This window comes from Paramormyrops kingsleyae, chromosome 1, assembly GCF_048594095.1.
Source record: "Paramormyrops kingsleyae isolate MSU_618 chromosome 1, PKINGS_0.4, whole genome shotgun sequence".
NCBI lineage: Eukaryota > Metazoa > Chordata > Actinopteri > Osteoglossiformes > Mormyridae > Paramormyrops > Paramormyrops kingsleyae.
Genome location: NC_132797.1, coordinates 6,196,342 through 6,215,844, shown reverse-complemented (window position 1 = coordinate 6,215,844; position 19,503 = coordinate 6,196,342). Strand labels below are relative to the sequence as shown.

Below are 19,503 nucleotides of genomic sequence, written 5' to 3'. Positions count from 1 at the left end.
CCACAAATCCTTCTGTGATTTTTCTTTGCATCGACCTGGCAGAAGCCTAACACATAGGCAAAAGAAAACCTGCCATTCATTTGTCATGCCTGTATTATGAACTCAAAATGACTCATTAGCACAGTGTTGGACTGAGGTTAATGCAGGGAAATGCTGTATTTATAGTGCGATTGACAGTATGGCATGCTTGTTAAATATCGCCATCTGCTGGCTGTAAAGAAGGCTGCACTGCTTGCTCAGCTATAATTACCATTGCATCAGTTATTTAAAATAAAAATGCCTGTTTTTTCACTTCAGTGGAGAGAGCAAAATTTTTCTGCAGATCTTTACAATGATTAAAGATGTCTTTTCACGTGTCCTCCTCAGATGAACGTAAGTCGTGCAAACTGCAACAAGATTATAATGCTGTTCACCGATGCGGGGGAGGATAGAGCTCAAGAGATTTTTGAGGAGTACAATTTCGACAAGAAGGTGAGCAGAGTGTTGCCCGTGCCTTGTCCACCACCGGCAGAGGTGCGGTCATGTCAACAGCAGGTTTATATTTCCGTAAAAATGACTCATTAGCAGACGTGATGCACCCAGGTTCGTAACTCGCGGGAAATGACGCACTTCTATTGGCGCTTATAAACTCATTCGTGTTCAGTTTTAAGTTTCGAGTTTCTAAGAGTTCTGCGGTCTCAGTGCACTTTTCACCTGTCCCGTCTGAATATTTAGTGCGCGTCTGTCTGTGAGCACATCTTCATGCCGTTTTCCTTTCAACACCTGATGTTGCACCTGGTTCCGATGCACATGAAGCATTACCCATAATCCCCTTCTGCTCTGGCGTGCGGTACCTGGGAGCCAGTGTGGGCCGTGTTTGATGTGCAGGCACACAGACGTGGCGTTTGAAGCGTTGGCCACGCCCCCTCGTTAGCGCCTCCAGCAGCCGGTCTCACCCCCGGAATCCCACCCGCACCCCAGCCAATTAACTGGGCCCTACATATGGGCACGGCCGGCCGTCTCGCCCCATCTCTCCCCATCCTTGCAGTACGGGCCCATTAGTGCCGTAACATCTGGACTCCCCCAGTCCTTAACCGGGGTCCTCCAGTCCCACGGACAGATGTGCCACCGTCCCCTTCGAATCTGGGTTGTCACCCCCGGTGCCGGTTGAGTGTTGAGGGCCTGGAACATCTGCCAAGGAGGTACGGCGTCAAAGGCTGGCAGCGTGACAGGCCTGGGTTAGCGCCGCTTCAGGAGCAGATCACTCACGGCTCTCTCTCGGCATCAGATCGCACCTCTTTCCGATAGATATTCACTCACCTTAACGCCACTGCCATTGCTTGTAAAAGGTCACATTTTATAAATAGAGTGATGAGCAGGAGAGTAAATTTTTTAGCACGTCAGCTATGGAGCAGAACGGTTGTGACCTGCTGTCGGTTTTCTAGGTGCGGGTATTTACCTTCTCCGTCGGGCAGCACAATTACGACAAAGGACCGATCCAGTGGATGGCTTGCGCCAACAAAGGTGGGTGACCCCCCCACTCTCATGCTAGATGTTCAGAGTGCCCCCGGGCATGGCCACCATGATCCAAAAAGCCACTTTCAGGTTTTGGTAACGTACATCTTCACCAAGCTGTTTCTGAGCACTGTTTTTGCGAGGAAAGGAAAATCGATATTTCGGAGTCACCGGGGAAGTTCCTGGGCGATTTTCTGGATGGTTTGGTCCATCTGTTTCTTCATGCTGCCGGCCACAGTGTTTAGTGCCATCCTTTGGTCACTGCTCACACTGGGCAATTAGCAAGTGGAAAGCAAATACCGGATAATTACCACAGTTGGCCCAGGGATGAATTATTTTAAATATTTAAGCATAATGCTGGTTACCTGTAAATATTACATCATTGGTCCCCCATTTCAGGCATGGAAATGTAGTCATTAGTGATGAAGTTGCAGTGGCCCATTTCCAGGTTATTTAGTGTATTTGATGCTGTGCATGCCCCCCCCCCAGATGAGCTGATCCTCTTCTCCATTTATTCCCAGGCTACTATTATGAAATCCCCTCCATCGGAGCTATTAGGATTAACACTCAGGTGAGCTCTTGCCCACAGCTACTGTTCTTCCAGTGTGCAAAGTGCGCGTTTAAAAATACGCAGGGAATTCAAAAGGCACCGTTACCGTGGCAGGAGTACCTGGATGTGCTGGGGAGGCCCATGGTCCTGGCAGACAAGCAAGCCAAGCAGGTCCAGTGGACCAACGTCTACCTTGATGCCCTGGTATGTGACGTCACCCGCTGCCACCAAACCAGGGGGAAAAAACGACCAGTCAAGGTTATGGAAGCCATTTCCAGGACGTCTATGTATTAGCTTCTGGCCTAATGATGACTTTGAGTTTGTTTTTTTGTAAGCATCAGTCACCCCTCTTGCAGGATATTCTAGCCTGAGCGGTTACTACGGCAGCGTGCCGCATTTCCTGCATGCGTCAGTTGCTATGCAGGCTGTGCATGTTTGTTGTTTTATTTACTGCCAAGTGACCAGATGCGATGTCGTTAAAATGGCCCCCTGTGATCAATGACAGTCTTATGGGAGTGGAATATGTGACAATGAGCCATAATAATAAACTTTATAAGAAGTTACTACAGGTAAAATGGTATTTTAATTAAGTTTATAAAACAATATAGACTGCGCACACACAAACGCACACAGAAAAGGACATTTTGGGAGATGCGTGGATGGATGGATATTAAATACTTTAGATGGATGTAGCACTTCAACACTCTACAGGGTTGCATGGAGTGATATAGTGAATATCACACTCAAAGTGAATTCTTGTTTTATTTGTCTGTTCCTTATCTGGATGACAGGAACTGGGCCTTGTTATTACGGGAACGCTGCCAGTCTTCAACAAGACAGGTGTAAAGGATGACAAAGATGGCACCCCGAGACAGGTACCTCATTCAGAGGAGTAAATCCTCTGGGCAAAAATGATTGGATGCTTCACTTGATAGTGCCTCTGGCTAAAACTGATTGGATGATTCCCTTCATAGTGTCTATGGTTAAAGCTGATTATATATTTCACTAGACAGATTCTTTGGCTAAAGCTGATTAGACATATTATTTGAAAGTGTCAAATGAAGCATTCCATTAGCTTTGGCCAATAACCTTATAAAAAAAAAAAAAGTTTTTTTGTGAAATTGGACATTTTGAAATCAGAGTTGTACTAACTGCCAGAAGGCAGCATGTCGTTAGATGTGGGAAGCTGCCTTTTGTTCTCTGCATCAGTACCCTCAATGAGCTCGAGCTTCTGTAAAACCCCTTCCAGTAGCTTAAACCTCCCACGTACGCTTACCGACTCCATGCATCTCCCCCCAAGCCCCAAAACCAGCTCATCCTGGGAGTGATGGGGGTCGACGTGTCGCTCGAAGACATCAAGAGGCTGACCCCGCGCTTCACCGTAAGTCTGCTGAAACTCGCCGCCAATTTGCCGTGGCCTCTGGCCTGTCCGTCAAATTCAGCCATACTTAAAATTTCCATTTAAAAAAAGAAGGAAAAAAACAGATGTAAATCAAAGCAGCAGCCGGACACTAGATGAAAGCTACCTTACTTCCATTACTAGTGGCGAATGAACCTGAGCAGGGATAACCCTCATTTTCCCATGATCCACCTTGTTTTTCAGCACCTGGGGTTGCCGTGGGCACCTGTCATGACAGTGTGCAATGTTAAGTGTTTCGGATATGACAGTGAGTCTCCTCCACAGAGCCAAACGAGAACCGGCTTGTGCTTACGGGACTACACAGTGTGGCGAGCATCTTTATATGTTTATATTTCATCTATAAATAATAGTGTTCAGTATGAGCTACATGGTTCCAGATGAGTGTTTTTGTTCCTCTAAGGGGCTGTGTCAAAATAAAAGTCTTCCATTGGCCCCAACCATTAGGGATGCATGCCGATCTGCCAGCACAGTGGTAACTTTCAATTATTTTCAGATTTTTTTTTTTCTTTCCCTTTCAAGATTGGACCCAATGGATACTATTTCGCGATCGATCCGAACGGCTACGTTTTGCTCCATCCCAACCTTCAACCAAAGGTAGGGGGCTTTTATTTTTTCCTCTCCACGCCTCTTGGATATATGTACTCTTGGTCGACCGGCTGCTGCGTGTTTGACGGTATTCTGCTCGCAGTGTGGCGTGCATGTGGACCCTCTGCGGAATTCCTGCGTGACTAGCCATGGATTTGAAAGCGACTACATGATTCCAGTCCTCTGACTTTGTCATTGGGGGAGCGAGCATGCATTAGCATGTGTTTCCGCTTAATAGCAACACAATGGCTGCTCTCGTCCTCATTTTCCAGCTCGTTCCCCCTGTAAGATGGCAACAGCGGCATGTTTGTGTGTTGAAAATGTAACCATTCACCGTGGAACAGCTCCAGCCCCCTTCCCTCCCAAACGGGCCAACGCAAAAGTCTACTCGCAACTTAATTATTGCGTCGTCGCAGAAGTGTGTGTGTGTGTGTGGGGGGGGGGGGGTGCGTTTGTACCATTTGCATACCTTCTGTGTCACGCTCTCTCCACATTTTGGTCTGAAAAGTAATCCGGATCAGACACAAGCACCGAAAGAGTAAAAATGTGAAACACATGTTCCTCTGGACACATGGCCAAGGGTAACGATGGGGGGTCGCCATGAAGCACGGGGGCAGGTGGAGGACGTTAGAGCCACAGTGTTCGCAGTGTTGATTACAGGGAGATCAGAAGGACACGATTCATTTCACCAATTGTCTGCTCACTCAGTTAGGGTACATGATGCATGTCTCGTTACACATGGTCCATGATGCGTGTCCTGTTAACTCAGGGTACGTGCTGCGTGTCCCATTACCCAGGGTCCCTGATGCGTGTCCCGTTACTCAGGCTCCATGCCAAATGTCCCGTTACTTGGCTAGGGCACAGTGTCCAATTACCAGGTTAGGATACGTGCTTAGTGTCCCATTACTCATTTAGGGAATGTAACGAATGTCCCATTACCTAATTAGGATACGTGTCAAGTCAAGTGAACTTTATTGTCATGCCAACCATACACAAGTATACAGTGGTATGAGGCTTCATTTCCCCAGGACCACGGTGCAACATAAGACACATGGGAGGCTGTATGTACACAATTACAGGGGTAGAGTGCAGATAAGTGCACGAGTGCAAACATGGGGGTTGGACATGGACCACACATGTCCCGAGTGTCCTGTTACTCAGTTAAGGTATGTCCCGAGTGTCCTGTTACTCAGCTAAGGTATGTCCCGAGTGTCCTGTTACTCAGTTAAGGTATGTCCCGAGTATCCTGTTACTCAGTTAAGGTATGTCCCGAGTGTCCTGTTACTCAGTTAAGGTATGTCCCGAGTGTCCTGTTACTCAGTTAAGGTATGTCCCGAGTGTCCTGTTACTCAGTTAAGGTATGTCCCGAGTGTCCTGTTACTCAGTTAAGGTATGTCCCAAGTGTCCCTTTGCCTGATTAGCATATGTGCCAACCGTCCTGTTTCTCAGTTATGGTAAACTTTGAGTGTCCCGCTACTCAATTAGGGGACATTCTGAGTGTCCCGTTACATCACAAGGGCACAGGCTGAGTGTCCCCTTACTCGGTCAGGACAAATGCCGAATGTTCTTTTACTTAGTCAGGACATGTGCTGAATGTCCCATTGCTCAGTTAGGATATGTGCTGAGTGTCTCATCACTCAGCTAGGGTACATGCAGAGTGTCCTGTTACTCTGCTGTAGTATGGACCAACCATTACATGGCTAGGGTATGTGCCAAGGGTCCCGTTACTTAGTTTGGATACATTCAGATTGTCCTGTTACTCGGTTAAGCTACATTTCGAGTGTCCTCTTACTCGGTTGGGGTATATGCCAAGTGTTCTATATCTCAGTTAGGATACTCATCTGTATATCGTTTTGCTTGATTAGGATACATTTTGCTTAGTATTGGTGTGGTGTCCAGAGGTCTGGGGGGAGGGTGGTCATGTGATCTGAGTTCTTTATGTTTGTTTGTTCCCCTTGTCTGTTGTTGGCTTTACATTGCCCCCATTGATCAGTGTTATGGGGCACGTACTGTATGTTTTGTTGGCCAATAGAGCCGCACCGGCTGTAGGTAATTGGGAGAATAGCGCCAAACAAGTACACATAAGCCAAGTACATGTCCCTGAGTATGCACTATAACGTGCTTTCCAGAATGTGCGAATTAATGTTACATATACCATGTTTCGCATGTCGAAATTCAAAACCGTAACATAATCGATGAAATAATACAAGACAGATCTACAATGTAAAACATTCCAAGACAAGGTTTGATTTATTCTGTGGTCTGTTAAAGGTCTGTTTTACTGCTCTGTTTTCTGAATAAAAATCAATCTTTGTTTTGTGGTGAAAAAGGTGAATGAATCACAATTCTGGTTTTTTTTTGGAACTTCTGAGAGGCTATCGAATGTGAGAATGGAGTGAATGTTGTCACAGACAGAAAGAAAAGGGGGTGTCGTTACCCCTGTCCCTGCTTTAAGGGAGTTAACTCAGTTTGTGTCAGCCGGGTTTTACGACCGCTCAAAGCGAGACTAGAACTAGTCACACACAAAGACGTTTTCTTTGTAATTTTTTTATTACGTTTTTGACCAGCTTGTTTTGCTAGCATAGAATCCATTATCATCCAAATATAACAGAACTGTCCAAGAGGCCCCCCATGGTAAACATCCTCGATGGTAAATGGCCCCCGTGAGGCCAGGGTCCAGTATCACAAAGACAGATTTCATAACTTGTTAGATTTAGGGTTAACTGGGCTACATGTTAGTGATAGAAGAAAAAGTCCATTTAGACAAGGATAACTTAAGTCTGACAAGTTATCCAACTAAGCAAGAAATCCGGCATTGTGATACAGGGCCCAGGATGACAGAAGTCAGTCTTCCCAAAACAAACAGCATTCATTATCATAGCCTACCCCGGCCTGGGACAGGGGGTAGAGTGATGTAAATAGTTAATCATAAAAAAAAATATCTTTATGCTGTTTGGCTGTTACACACTCATGGATGATTGGTGGAGAGAGTCCTGCTCATATTTGTGGGAAATCCTGCACAAAGAAAGCTCATTTTCACTTAATATGGCTTCCAGAACAAGTCCCACAAGTGCTACCAGAACCATTCAGCCGTCCTCTTTCCTGGGCCTGATGTCTCCTTTTCACCTTCCTCATTTAGCGTGAAATGAGAACAGCAGTCTTGCTCTCTGTTGGATGTTCCTCAACCTCCATGCAGCCTCTATGCAGCTCTGCATGTTCTGACTTTGATGTTTGGGGGCAAAGGCGTGCCATTCTCCTGCGGCTGACTGAACACTCTCACCGTGAGCCGTACTGATCTGTTTTTTTAAACCCTGGGGGATGATCAGTCGGATTCCTGTAACCCTGCTAGATCCTCTGGCACAGTGTTCTCTCCGGTGAAAAGCAGATTTTACTACTTCGCCGCCAGTTATTACCTGAAGTGTCTTCCCCTTTAGCAAGTGTACTGTGTTACTTAATAATATTAGCTATTAGTTTCGGTCAATGCTGTGTTTTCTAGCTTGTAGTGTATTAGCTAGTAGTCTGGTTATTGAAAGGTCAGCATTTATGTACACTGTTAAAATTATCCTTTATTGTGGTCCTGTAAATATGTGTAGATGTTGAACAGGAAAGGCTACAATAAGTGTCAATTCTACACTACAAGTCATGTATAAAGTGAAAACGTGCCGTGATGCTATTATTCTGTGTACAGTTGTCAAATACATTGGTAGGAGATGGTTTAAGCTTTTAGACAGGCAGGGATGGATTTCCGGAGCCAAAGCAGGACCAGCAGGGATCATTCTTTGTAATAAGGGCTCATCGGGAGATCTGCACAAATCCCTCCATCCTGTGCATGCAAGGTGAAGCGGGAATCGCCGGCAGAGCTGTGTGCATGTCAGTAACTGCAGTGCCATGTTGACTCTAGCCCTTGGTTTTGCCTGCCCTCCCGACAGCTACCTGCCTGTCCCCAGACACCCTGAGCCCTGCTTGGTGCTTCATGGAAATGAGGGAGCTCACATTGCTCATCGAAGCTGATGAGCCTCTGGGCTTGACCATATTAGCACTGGGGTGTTGTATTAGCATAGCACTGTGAAGCACCAAGGAGGCATTCAGGACTGAATGCTAGCAGTCTTACTTATTTATGTATGTTTAACATTCCTATTTATTTATAAAGGCTAAATATGTGGCAGACGCCTACTGCGAAACATGATGTTTATAAGATCGAGAGAGTTTGTCATGATTAATAGTTGCAGACATGGTTTGAAGGCCTGCTGTCTGAAGGCCTGCTGTCTCTAACTTCTTCCCTGACTATTTCATGTCCGGGTTCTGGGGCCAGATCCTACTTCCTGAACCTCACTTGTCTTCTCGAGCTCTGTCGCTCTGTCATATTTTGCATGCTGCACTGGGCTGACCCTTCCTTGAGTTGCCCATTTCTCAAAAGAGCCCGGTTTTGTTCCTTCCTCGTTCCCCCCATGCCCCCCACCTGTTTCCCATCAGTGCAGTAAATTCAGCTGTCACTCTTCTTGTTTTTACATTTACCCTCTAAGGTTTTTTTTTAGGATGAGGGCTTGCTCTGGGTCTTGAGAAAATGGGCCCTTCGATGTCTCATCAGATTAGCATTCGCCAATCCCTTTGCTCGCCTTATTTGCAAGTTCCGTGATGAGGGGTCAAGGTTGAACGTCAGTATTCGCTAAACACAAGGATGAAATCCATACCATCACATTCAGCTAGCTTTTTCCATTAGACAGTATGGAAGAACAATTTAGATTATATTTAATTAAAACTTATGGGAAATTGCATTGTTCAAGGAATTTATATATAGCAATTATTGAACATGTTAAAGGTCAGATGATTCTTTTGCCTAAGAGATTCTAGACTATGTCCTTAATTTTCTTTTGTAGTTAAAATATTGTTCTATAGAGAGCTACACCCGGCTGTATCCAGCTGTTTTTGAATTTAAAGTTCAGATTTTATTTAACTTGAAATCAACTGGAACTAATACACACCATACTGAAGTGCATTTCAGGATCCCCCTTTATTTTCAGTTCTGGTTATAAGTTCAAAGCCGTTTGAATTACACGTATAGCTCTGCATTTCAGTAAATATGCCCCAAAGGTCTGTTCTCTGAGGTTTCTATGTCGTTTCATGTTTATAGATTACACACGGTTCGTCCTAAATATAAAACTTTATCCCATGTCTTGAACCTTTACTCGACTAATGAGTCCAACGTCTATTCCCACCTCAGAGTCCCAAATTCCAGGAGCCGGTTACGTTGGATTTTCTTGATGCCGAATTTGAGAATGACATCAAAGTGGAGGTATGTAGAAGCGGTTTCGCTGACCATCTCATTGGGTTTCTGGCCCGGTTTTGGCTCCACGTGATGGCCCACTGCATTGGGTGGACACCATTATCCCAGTGGCTAATTGCCTAGGCTTCATGTCTTGCATGTGATGATAGAATATGGATGCTTGGTAAGCCTTTCCTGCCTCCCTCTGCTTTAAAAATAGCTTTGAAGCAGACACAGACAAGAGCTGAACAGAACATAATTGTGAGAGTTACTGGGAGCTGCCATTGAGGTATCTCCTGAGCCCAGAAACAAAGAGCGGAATTCTACCCATGCTGCAGTCAGAGAGCATCCAGCTGTGATGCGGAGTTCTCCTGACCTAGCGGGGCTCCTCATATTGCAAAGGAGCTTGATGAACGGGTTTCGGCTGTCTTCATGGTTCCCTGTAATGTTACACATGACCTCTGCCTACCTGTTGTGCTTTATGTTGTTAGATCTTACATAGTACAGTTGCCTGGATTGGACAGAACAATCCACCTTCTGTGCTCAGTCAAACCGACTGCTCTGTTTTTATTATTAGGATGTCACAGGTTGAAACTATTACCTATTCTGTCTCCTGTCTTTTATATTTTGTTGTTGATCCACTTGATGGAATATCAGTTTTCTCCCCTTTTTAGATCAGAAGGATGATGATTGATGGAGAAACGGGAGAAAATACCGTAGATACCTTAGTGAAGTCTCAAGATGAGGTAAGCCCCATATAGCTGGGATGAGGTGTTGATTTCGCCCCTCTCTTTCAGCGGCAATGAACCTTACTCCGTGATTTTAGACAGCTTCTTGGCACTTGTTTGTGTTCACACCACATTCACTGTAATCTACCAGCAGGTACAATCTGTGAGCTGTATAGACAACAGAGGCTAAGCTGTAATTAATATCCTAATATACCTTAACAGCTTTAATATACATTAATGAAAAGCATTATATGAATATAATGTCTGTTATGAATATATGTTAAAGCTGGTGATGTATGTTAGGATGCTAAGGCATACTTACATGCTGCTTATGAATGTTCCATGAATGCGTTATGAATGTATTATGGATAAGTTATATACAGTTAATGTAAAGCAGTACTGATTATTTTTTGGGCTTAATTTTTTTAGATCAGGATTTGAGCTAAATGTCTTGGGTGCTAACTGCATGCCTTAGGTTTTTGCATTGACACATTATTGGTGTGTATCCCTTGACAGAGGTACATTGACAGAGGAACCAGGATCTTCACGTGGGCTCCGGTGAATGGCACTGACTACAGGTAACCACAGGACATTCTGCTTTGAAATTCTTGCCTGGGCACAAACCATTACTGGTACAGCATTCATCCTGGTTGGGAACATGTGGCTCTTGTTGTCCCAACCGTGTTGACTCCTTCGCACATGGACTGACACAGCAAACCCGCGCTGTGTCATGAAAAAGCGTGATGATTTCATATACAGTAACATAGTTCTTAATATCGACAGAGTGGATTCCTTTCATTCTCATCTAATGGATGTATTTTATTCCCATCTATTTACCATGTGGAGTATGTCCACCCATTTGAATGACTGGCCTCAGGGAAGATGCTTGTAATCCTCGGCGCCTATAGTTTTTTGTTCCAGGTTAAACCTTCAGACTTGCGACTGGTGACTCTCTTGCCCTCTTATTGGGGTTGCTGTTGAGACAACAAACAACCAAACACTTGGCCAGTTGAGCTCGTCACAGACGGATGGAGTGTTTATGGCAAACTCTGTTGTCAGATACTCAACATATTGAACTGAGAGACAGATAGATTTAAAAAAAAAAATTAACCTGCTGCAAGAGAGGGTATTTTTAAACATTATTAAAAACATCATGTCTCTGAAGTTCCTTCATGGTATCTCATGGATCAGAGCACTTATCTATAAGGATATCAGAGGGCTTTTTTTTACATGATGCATCAATGAGTTCAAAATGACAAGCAAATCTAAACAGACTGAATAAGCTTCATCCTTCTGAATCTTTCCTCTTCTGAATGCACTCAAGGATTGCCCAGGGTGATTTAAAGACCAGTATATTCAGTAAATCCCCAGCTAGTAGTTGCAGACTTTGGCTTCTTTAAATTCACCATTGTAATTAGTCTGTCAACTTGTACTTCCCTCGGGATTGAACCCAAGTACAGCATTGCCTTGCACTTTTGCAATACGCAATTAGGTGAACAGTATCCCAACAATGAAATGTATTGCCACGAGGAGTTGAAGAAGACGTCCAAAAATCCAATGTTCAGAATTCAACAAAGGGTAAGACGGCACATTTTTCAGCATGGTTGAAAGGATCCATCATGGAGGCATTGATCTCAGCCGTGATCGGATGCAGGCCGACCCAGAGGGCTTTTCCCCAGGGGGCAACCTTCCCGGAGCTGTAACCGGAGCAGCATGTGGTGGAACCCCAGATGTTCCAAGCCAGTCCGCTGGACCTCCTGACGATGCATGCACATCTGCGTCAGCGCTAGTCTGTGGTACTGCCGCGAGGAAGGTGGCTCAGAACGCCAGCAGGAGCTGTCTGAGAGACGGAGCTCAGCAGGGTCCCGGCTGGGTGATGAACTGGAGACCCGGTGATCAGAAAGCGGCCAGCATGTGGCGTTGATGGGGTCGTCGCATTATGACTTGACGTCACGTGAAACACTGCTGTGGGTGGCTGGCAGCTGCGCGGGTAGGAGGTCCATGGGCAGACCGGAAGGACCAATCACGAGGGATGTTAGTGGCAGGCTGAGTGACGCCGAAGTACAGTGATGTCTCTGTGATTAATTAGCTTTTCTCATGTGAACTTGCACTTGTGAACGGTTCAGCTTTCATTCCATCCTCCATCCGCATGAAGCTTTTGACTCCTTTAGCCTGAGGTTGGCAGTGTCTAAATCACAAATATCTTTTGGAAAACTCAGTCGAGACTGTGGGGCCTGTCGTCGGTGGTACTGCAGTGGAGGTGGTAGTTGTCAGGAATGTTTGAGGTGTAATAGAGACATCAGAAAGCATTTGGAGCTATTTTGAATGTTGGTTGTGACCCTCAATAAGAATCCACTGGTCATGTTGAATGTCATGTCTTGCGTTTGACAAAGGTTTTGATATTGCCTGGCCAATAAACAAGGATCTGGTGTTGCTTTTTGACTTGTATAAATAACCCTTATACACCATAAATAACATTATTTATACAAATCTGACACATCTGGTCACATTGGTGTCATTCCTATTCCAATTCAGCTGGGACAACACATCCAGAAGAAGGTGTGGGGGGTAATGTGATGACCCTCGGAGGGACCATGAAGCATGTATACAAATGTCGGGCTGAATGTAACCGTGATTACTGTTAAAGGATAGTGGAGGAAAAGAATAGAATGGCAGATGTGTGCAAGGACTGAACTGAAGCCACAAGTTAGGTTACAGATGTACAGCGTACAGCTTTAGTGGTTTATAGAAAAAAAATACGGCAGTGAGAACTTGGTGGCTTGACCTAAGCATGACCACACGCACAATGTTCCATGCCAGGGCCTCACGCTCAGCAGCTATTTTGTTCTGTCGAGCTGACAGGGAGGTGTGGGCGGCGAATGCGATTTTCATAACCTCTGGGAGAGCAGACTTCCAAGAACAGGACTGGAGGCATCTAAAGTGACAAACATGGGGTTATGAGGTGATGCGAGCCAAGACCGGGGACAATGCAAGCTTGTACGTCACTCGAAGGGCAGTGTCAGAGTAGGCTGGCATCCAAAGCAGCAGCATCTCCCTGTTCAAGAGCCAGTGCAATTAGACAGCGGTGGTGGAACAGTGGGGTAGGAAACACAAACAGTGAGGTATCTTACCAGCTGGGGCAGTGTCAGAACTGCTCTGGAGTGTGTCATTGTTGGAGTAGAGAGGGACAAGGCCATCAGCTGTGAGCCTGTAGATGATAGTACCATCGAGACACGGGTCCTTCAACAGTTGTATTAAGTTCTACCTTTGTTAGAAGTTGTTTCGGGACTGCTTATACATATACCTGGGTTTTCACCAGAAGCTCAGCTTAGCTGCACTTGTCCCTAGTTGACTCTTTGATAGTCTGTATATTTGCAATGTGCCATTCACCCCTATTGTACATTTGCTTTGGACAGAAGTGTCTGTTAAATGTATTAAATATTAAAGCCAGACAGAAAACCACCTGCAAAATGCTCGAGAACAGAAGGTATCACCTTTTGGAACCAGCTGGGGGCAGCAGTGCACCCAAATTGCACCCTGATGTAATGGAATATGCCAGTGTTGTGTACACGATAGCTGTGAGGTCCTGTGTTTTAAGGTGGAAAGGCACCTGCAGAGGACTGGAGTTATTGGACAAGTATTGTGCACGTTATACAGCTATAGCTGTAGACTAAACACTAGACACTAGCAAAATGAAGGAAGGCTTCACCGTCAGGCTATGGCCCCTCCTGGTGAGAGTCAGGGGTTAGTACATGAAAAAACAGATTGTGGGAGAGGAATTCAGCAGAGACACGACTGCCCCTGGATTCAAAGGGAGTGAACTAAGCCTGGATAAACAATTGGGTAGATGTGTTCTGTGCTGATGCTGAGACCAGGCAGAACCTTTAATTATCTTTATAGAGCACTGGCAAATCTGGCCCGAGGCAGAAGGGTTTTGTGCTCTGAAAAGACATGCATTGGGGCTGCAGTTTCCACTGCACCAAAACATTTGAGAACCATACTGTTGCATGAGGGGCACGCAGGGTGGACTTTGAAATGCAATACGCATGGCAGTGGAGGGCAAGGCGATCCGGTTCTAATAATCAACCGCTCTCATGCTTTGCTGTCATCCATGTGTACCACTTGCCAATTCTCAAATGAATCTGTCCTGCATGTTGTCGAATTTGTGCATGGTTAGCTGACCTCAGAGGTCAACAGTGTGCCAGTGTGGCTACCCAATGGGCCAGCTGACAGGAAACAAGCTGAGCGGGGGGCAAGAACGGAGAGGAGGGAAAATGCTGGTTGTTTTCCTTGTTAAAAAAGACAATGTAACAAAGGTCCTGACTAATGGGAACTTTATTCTGTCTAACATATAGCTAGCTGCCATAAAACTGCCAATCCCCTATAAAATGGTGTCTCTGTAACACAACACCATTATAATTACTCATCCATCGGACATTGACTGATGAAAAGCATATGTATTTTCAGGCACTGCTGATGGTTGTACATAACTGAATCTTCATTTATAGTTCGTTAATCATCATAATCAGATCAGTCATTGAAAAAATTTTTGGTTACTTTGAGGTAGCTAGGACAAAGAAATGAGTCGTAAATGAAAACATGTTGGTGCACAGCGCCGATATTTGCTTAAGAGCTGGTGGTCTGAGCTGGTGTGATGCTCACTGCACTTTGAAGGCCTCCATCAGCACTTTGTCAGCAAGAATGCTATGAAGATTCATGGGTACTTTCTGTTTTTTTTTTGTTTTTTTTTAGCTTGGCGGTGGTGATGCCTGAGTACAGCAAGTACTACATTCAAGCAAGAATGGGAGATACAATTATGCAAGCAAAATGTGAGTACAACAGAGGTTTTGAAGCATAATTCTTTGTGCAGTTTTTGTAGTTAGATTTAACAGCAAAGGTTTTCACAATACATGTCCTTAGGTATTTATCTTGGTTTTTTCTTAGTATTTTTTGCAGAAAATGAAGCGTAATGACCACTGCGTATTTGTCATTTATGTCAATGATACTTTGTGTCTATGTGATCACCCCTTGAAAAGCTCAAGCATATTAAACTCACACCTTTCCCCTGCCTTGTGGAAATATGGTATTGCTCAAATTCTCCCCAGACGATGGAAGTGCTTGGGGAGTAAAATCTATCCTTGATCTTGCAGGTATTTTATCATTAGGAATATAAGCCAAGCATGTCTGGAAATCTTTCGCAAAGAGCTGAGCACATTCTGACCTCAAAATTCTGTGCCGCGTTCCTGTACAAACCGAGCCCCAGCGGCCCAGCCGGCCTGCCTTCAGAGCCTGGCAGCTCTCCAGTACCTGGGCTGAAAGAACGGGGCCTGGTGAATCGGGTCCAGCCGCCCCCAGTCTGCCTTTGCTTCGGATTTCTCCAATGGGCTCCTCCTGTAGATATTTCTGATGGATGAAACATGGTCCCCGGTGTAACCCCAGTTGTCCCGGCTGGGTTTCTGGGCCTGTAAATCTGTTTCCACCTCTCTGTTTCTCCAGCCTGATAGCATGATGTCCCTGAAGCACTGGACTTCTCCCCCAGCTTCTTCCCAAACTGGGACAAATGCAATTATTTATTCCCTGTTTGTACCAATTTGAGGCTTCAAATCTTCATTTTACTCTATAACTGACACAAAAAGTAATAAGTGTGTCTAAGCAGACAAATGACTACTGTCAACTAGATGGTTATTAACACTTAACTGTGGTCCTAGGTGTAATGCTTTCATCGCATTTTAGAAGTTGTTAAGATGATGTGGATTAGTTGGTGAACGGTTTTAGTGTATTTGTTTACCAGGGAGAAATTGCTTCTATTTGCACCTAAATGCAGTAGCTTGTGGTTGTAAGATTGGGGCAGGTGGTCATGGTGAAAACTTCAGGGGACTACCTGAGATCCTCAGTCCTTTACGGCGATTTCACAAATACCTCTATCCAATTGAACCTGAGGGTGATCAGGCCTCAGTGGACAAGCAACCGTAATGTTTCAAGACCATAATGTTGACATTGGGTCAATTCGCCCCTTCATCCCCCTTGGAGTCCTACTTCATTTGACACTTTATTTGAGTCTTTGTAACCTGAAATTAATTTATTTATCCTTTTCAACAAAGATCCCACGTCTGAGAAGACAAACCACAAACATGTTTTGTTGTCCTAATGTTTACTGTTCTCTTTAAAGAGTTTAGCTCTTTGTATTTTGCCCCCTTACTCTCACTCTAGCTTTTTTTTTAATTCTGCCTCTCTTTCTATCTCCTTTCTCCTACGTTCCCTGGGGTTATTATAAATATTCCACAATCTATTCCTCTCCTCCTCTGATGTCTCCTTACACCCCCACTCAGTTACTTTTTCTATTTAAGCCAAATCTTTTATTCATATAACCAAACCACTTGCTTCCTGTGTTTCTTGCTGGAAGCAAACAGAGTAAATTTGGGTGTTGGTAAAATATTGACTTTGAGCTTCCCGGCTCAAAGTCAATGGACACCATTTTTTTTCCCCCTTCAACATCAGTGCACAGGATCAGACCCTCGTCTGGAATGAGGGCACCAATGCTTGTGGTATCTGCTCTGGACATGTAAGACTGGGCCTCTGGCATTTCCGGACTTCCTGATAGAGCGCTGGTCTGTGCAAACCGCTTATCTGTCTCTGGGACCTTTATGGCCCCCATGAGAGTGGCTTGTCTGTAAGGTCCCACGTCAATCACAAAAGGGATTACTTTTTGTTTTTTTTTTTAATTCTCTGGATCTCTCTGAGGTCTTCAGGTATGTTCAGTCACACGAGATAAAGAAACTGAAACTGAGTGTACCACGTGAGACAGGTCAGGTAGGTGCAACTGAGGTGGGTTGGGAGAAGATGTGAGGAAATGGTCACCTGGGAATGGTGGGGTAACAAGGCCTATAAATTCTCATCTTCTAGTGATGTAAGTCTACTTTGGAAGGAAAAATAGATTACCTACCACAAACAGGTTCCAGTTGGCTATGTTTGTCTTTTATGAAAACATAAACTCAAGCATTATAAATAACTAAAAACTGATAGACACCTTAAGAGGTTAATGTGAAAGCCAGTCACCCTTATTAGGATAGAAGCTTTAGTCATTTGATGTCTGTGCTGTTCGTTTGTGTGTGAGATTTTAAGCATACGTTGCATGTCCCTGAAACATATGTATGAGTGGCTTTCCATCAGAAAGTCATATGTAACACAGAACAAATGTGTTTCCTGTGTTCACAACCCTCTGTTCAGTGCTGTTTCCATGGCAACCTAGATTAAAGCTAGCAAATTTGCTGAGATGGTTTATTGCCTTGTTTGCTTAAGTAACACCTTTAAGATCTGTAATGTGACTGAACTGTTTTAAGGCTTGTAGTCTACTGTAATTTAAGAAGTATTGAGTTCCAGTATAAAAATATGAAAATGTCAAAGCAGATATTTGCTTTTTTGCATGGGAAATTGGTTTTGGTTCATCTATATTGGGGTCCTTTGATGTTTAAGTTGTTTAAACTGTTTATTTCTTTTATGCCAAGTAGAATCTCACATTACCCGAACCCACACACACCTGCTACCAAACGCTGAAATGCCTCTCCCAGCATTAATGGGTGTAGTACCCTCCCATTCACTCCTCCTGTCTGCTCCAGTCTGACTAACCCCTCCACCCCCTGCTCTCATCGTCGTCTGCTATCGTACAGTCAAGGGGTCCCATTGTACCCGACAGTGTCTGTTGTGTTAATTTTGCTGCAGACGGCGAATGCATGCTTTATCTGAGGTCACATTTACCACAGCGTGCAGAGGGGTCTGCTGACGCCCGGGTATGGAGGGGTATGACTCTGGGCAGAGGAATGTATGCTTCCCAGGATGAATGATGGATAAAGGGAAAATGGGAGGAAGACAGTGTGTGCTGGACACTGATATTTAATGCTTGGTATTCAGAGTGTCTGAAGCACATTAAACTGCACAGCAGACTTTCTTATGTGTGACACCGTTCCCTCTCGACCACATTAATGCCTCTTAAGCAGCCCAGAAATGCTGTGCCCACTTCCTGTATACTCCAACTATTATTATATATATTATGTGCTGCTGTATATTCTGTATACTCTACCATTTGATCGAATAGCAATATTTTTATTCATGAGACTGAATAAAATATTGTTGACTGAATCCCCTGTTGCTTTTACCCTAATTTCTCTGTCTCCCTCTTGGGTAATCTCTCTTTCTGCTGGATTTTCACGACAGGGCTAAAGGGCAAGTATTATCTAGTTGGTCATTTTTTCCCCCCTCCCATGCTTGCTCTGTGCCTTCTCCTCCTCGCATGCTTGAGCTCTCCACCCTCTCGGCTCCCCTGGCCCACCCCCTCGGTGTGCCCCGAATCCCCCTCCCCTAAGTCATGCTCATTACACACTCCCAGTTCGCTGAAGATCCAGTGCTTTACATTACCCGTGCTGGCTGCATCTTGCCACCCCCCCGCTGCTGTGTTTAACACTTTGAAGCCTCACCTCCCAGTGCCAACCCCTTGAGTTAGACCAGGTCTGACTCCATTGTGGGGTTGTGGGGGGGTTGTGGGTGGGGGGGTGGGGGTGGGGTGAATGAATGCCCTGGAGCTGGAAGCCGTGCTGACGATGAGCAGGCCCCGATGCGGTCCCCGTATGCCCGTGCTGACGATTAGACCTACACTAACTGGTTCAGCATGGTGCTCTCAGAGTACTGCATTCTTTATTAACAAGTGGTCTGCAGATGTTAATTGGCATCAGGGAACGCGTCAGATAATGCTCTACAGTTTATAGCATGAAAAAAACCACACACACACACAATATATATATATATATATATATATATATATATAATAAGTGAAAATGAGTCATTTAAAGTAATTTAAAGCCAATTCGCTGTTAAGTGAAAATGAGTTTTGGCTCAAATAGTGGTCTTGACAGAATATTAATATTAATTAAAAAGCGATGGATGGTAATGATTTAATATTACATATTTTGAGTGAACTACTACAAAGACTTAATTAACAAAACCACAATTTTAAGGAAATAAACATTTTAAGTCAACTGCTGCATATTAGTCAGATTTAGTAAATACATTTTTTTTTCATAGATTTTTTCTTTCCTTTTTTTAATCACCGGTGCCTCTGAATAAATTCAGCAGCATGAAGGCACCGCATCGCCTCAGACACACCAACTGTAGAGGACGGTCTTTGTGTTCCTGTACGGCTCCATCCTGGTTTCACTAACACCGTTTTGCACTGTCTGTCTGGGGCCGGAGCTTGTGGGTCTTGTCCACACGGTGGGAAATACCTCCAGTAGAAAGGAATAAAAAGAGACTCTGCTTAACTACGGCTCTCTACTTCATGCAGTTTCTGAGACCATGCAGCAGGAGAACTTTGAAGAATACGGCTATACGTTCATAGCTCCGAGGTGAGAGCTCTTTTTTCGATTTGGATACCTTGGCAGCTTCCCTGGGAATGTGTCACCCGATCCTCCGA

General features: G+C 44.6%; 1 protein-coding gene across 2 annotated transcripts in view; it reads left to right on the top strand.

The window, feature by feature from the left end:
* The window catches only part of LOC111833289 (voltage-dependent calcium channel subunit alpha-2/delta-1), a 107,555-nt gene that overhangs the window by 73,831 nt on the left and 14,221 nt on the right, over positions 1–19,503 (top strand). For both annotated transcript variants that reach the window (XM_023791427.2, XM_072701722.1), the window contains 12 exons: positions 367–471; positions 1,425–1,503; positions 2,016–2,065; positions 2,159–2,248; positions 2,836–2,919; positions 3,345–3,425; positions 3,984–4,058; positions 9,271–9,342; positions 9,987–10,058; positions 10,557–10,618; positions 14,793–14,869; positions 19,375–19,435. In XM_023791427.2, the coding sequence (XP_023647195.1) occupies positions 367–471; positions 1,425–1,503; positions 2,016–2,065; positions 2,159–2,248; positions 2,836–2,919; positions 3,345–3,425; positions 3,984–4,058; positions 9,271–9,342; positions 9,987–10,058; positions 10,557–10,618; positions 14,793–14,869; positions 19,375–19,435 (908 nt within the window). The remainder of the gene's footprint in view (positions 1–366; positions 472–1,424; positions 1,504–2,015; positions 2,066–2,158; positions 2,249–2,835; positions 2,920–3,344; positions 3,426–3,983; positions 4,059–9,270; positions 9,343–9,986; positions 10,059–10,556; positions 10,619–14,792; positions 14,870–19,374; positions 19,436–19,503) is intronic.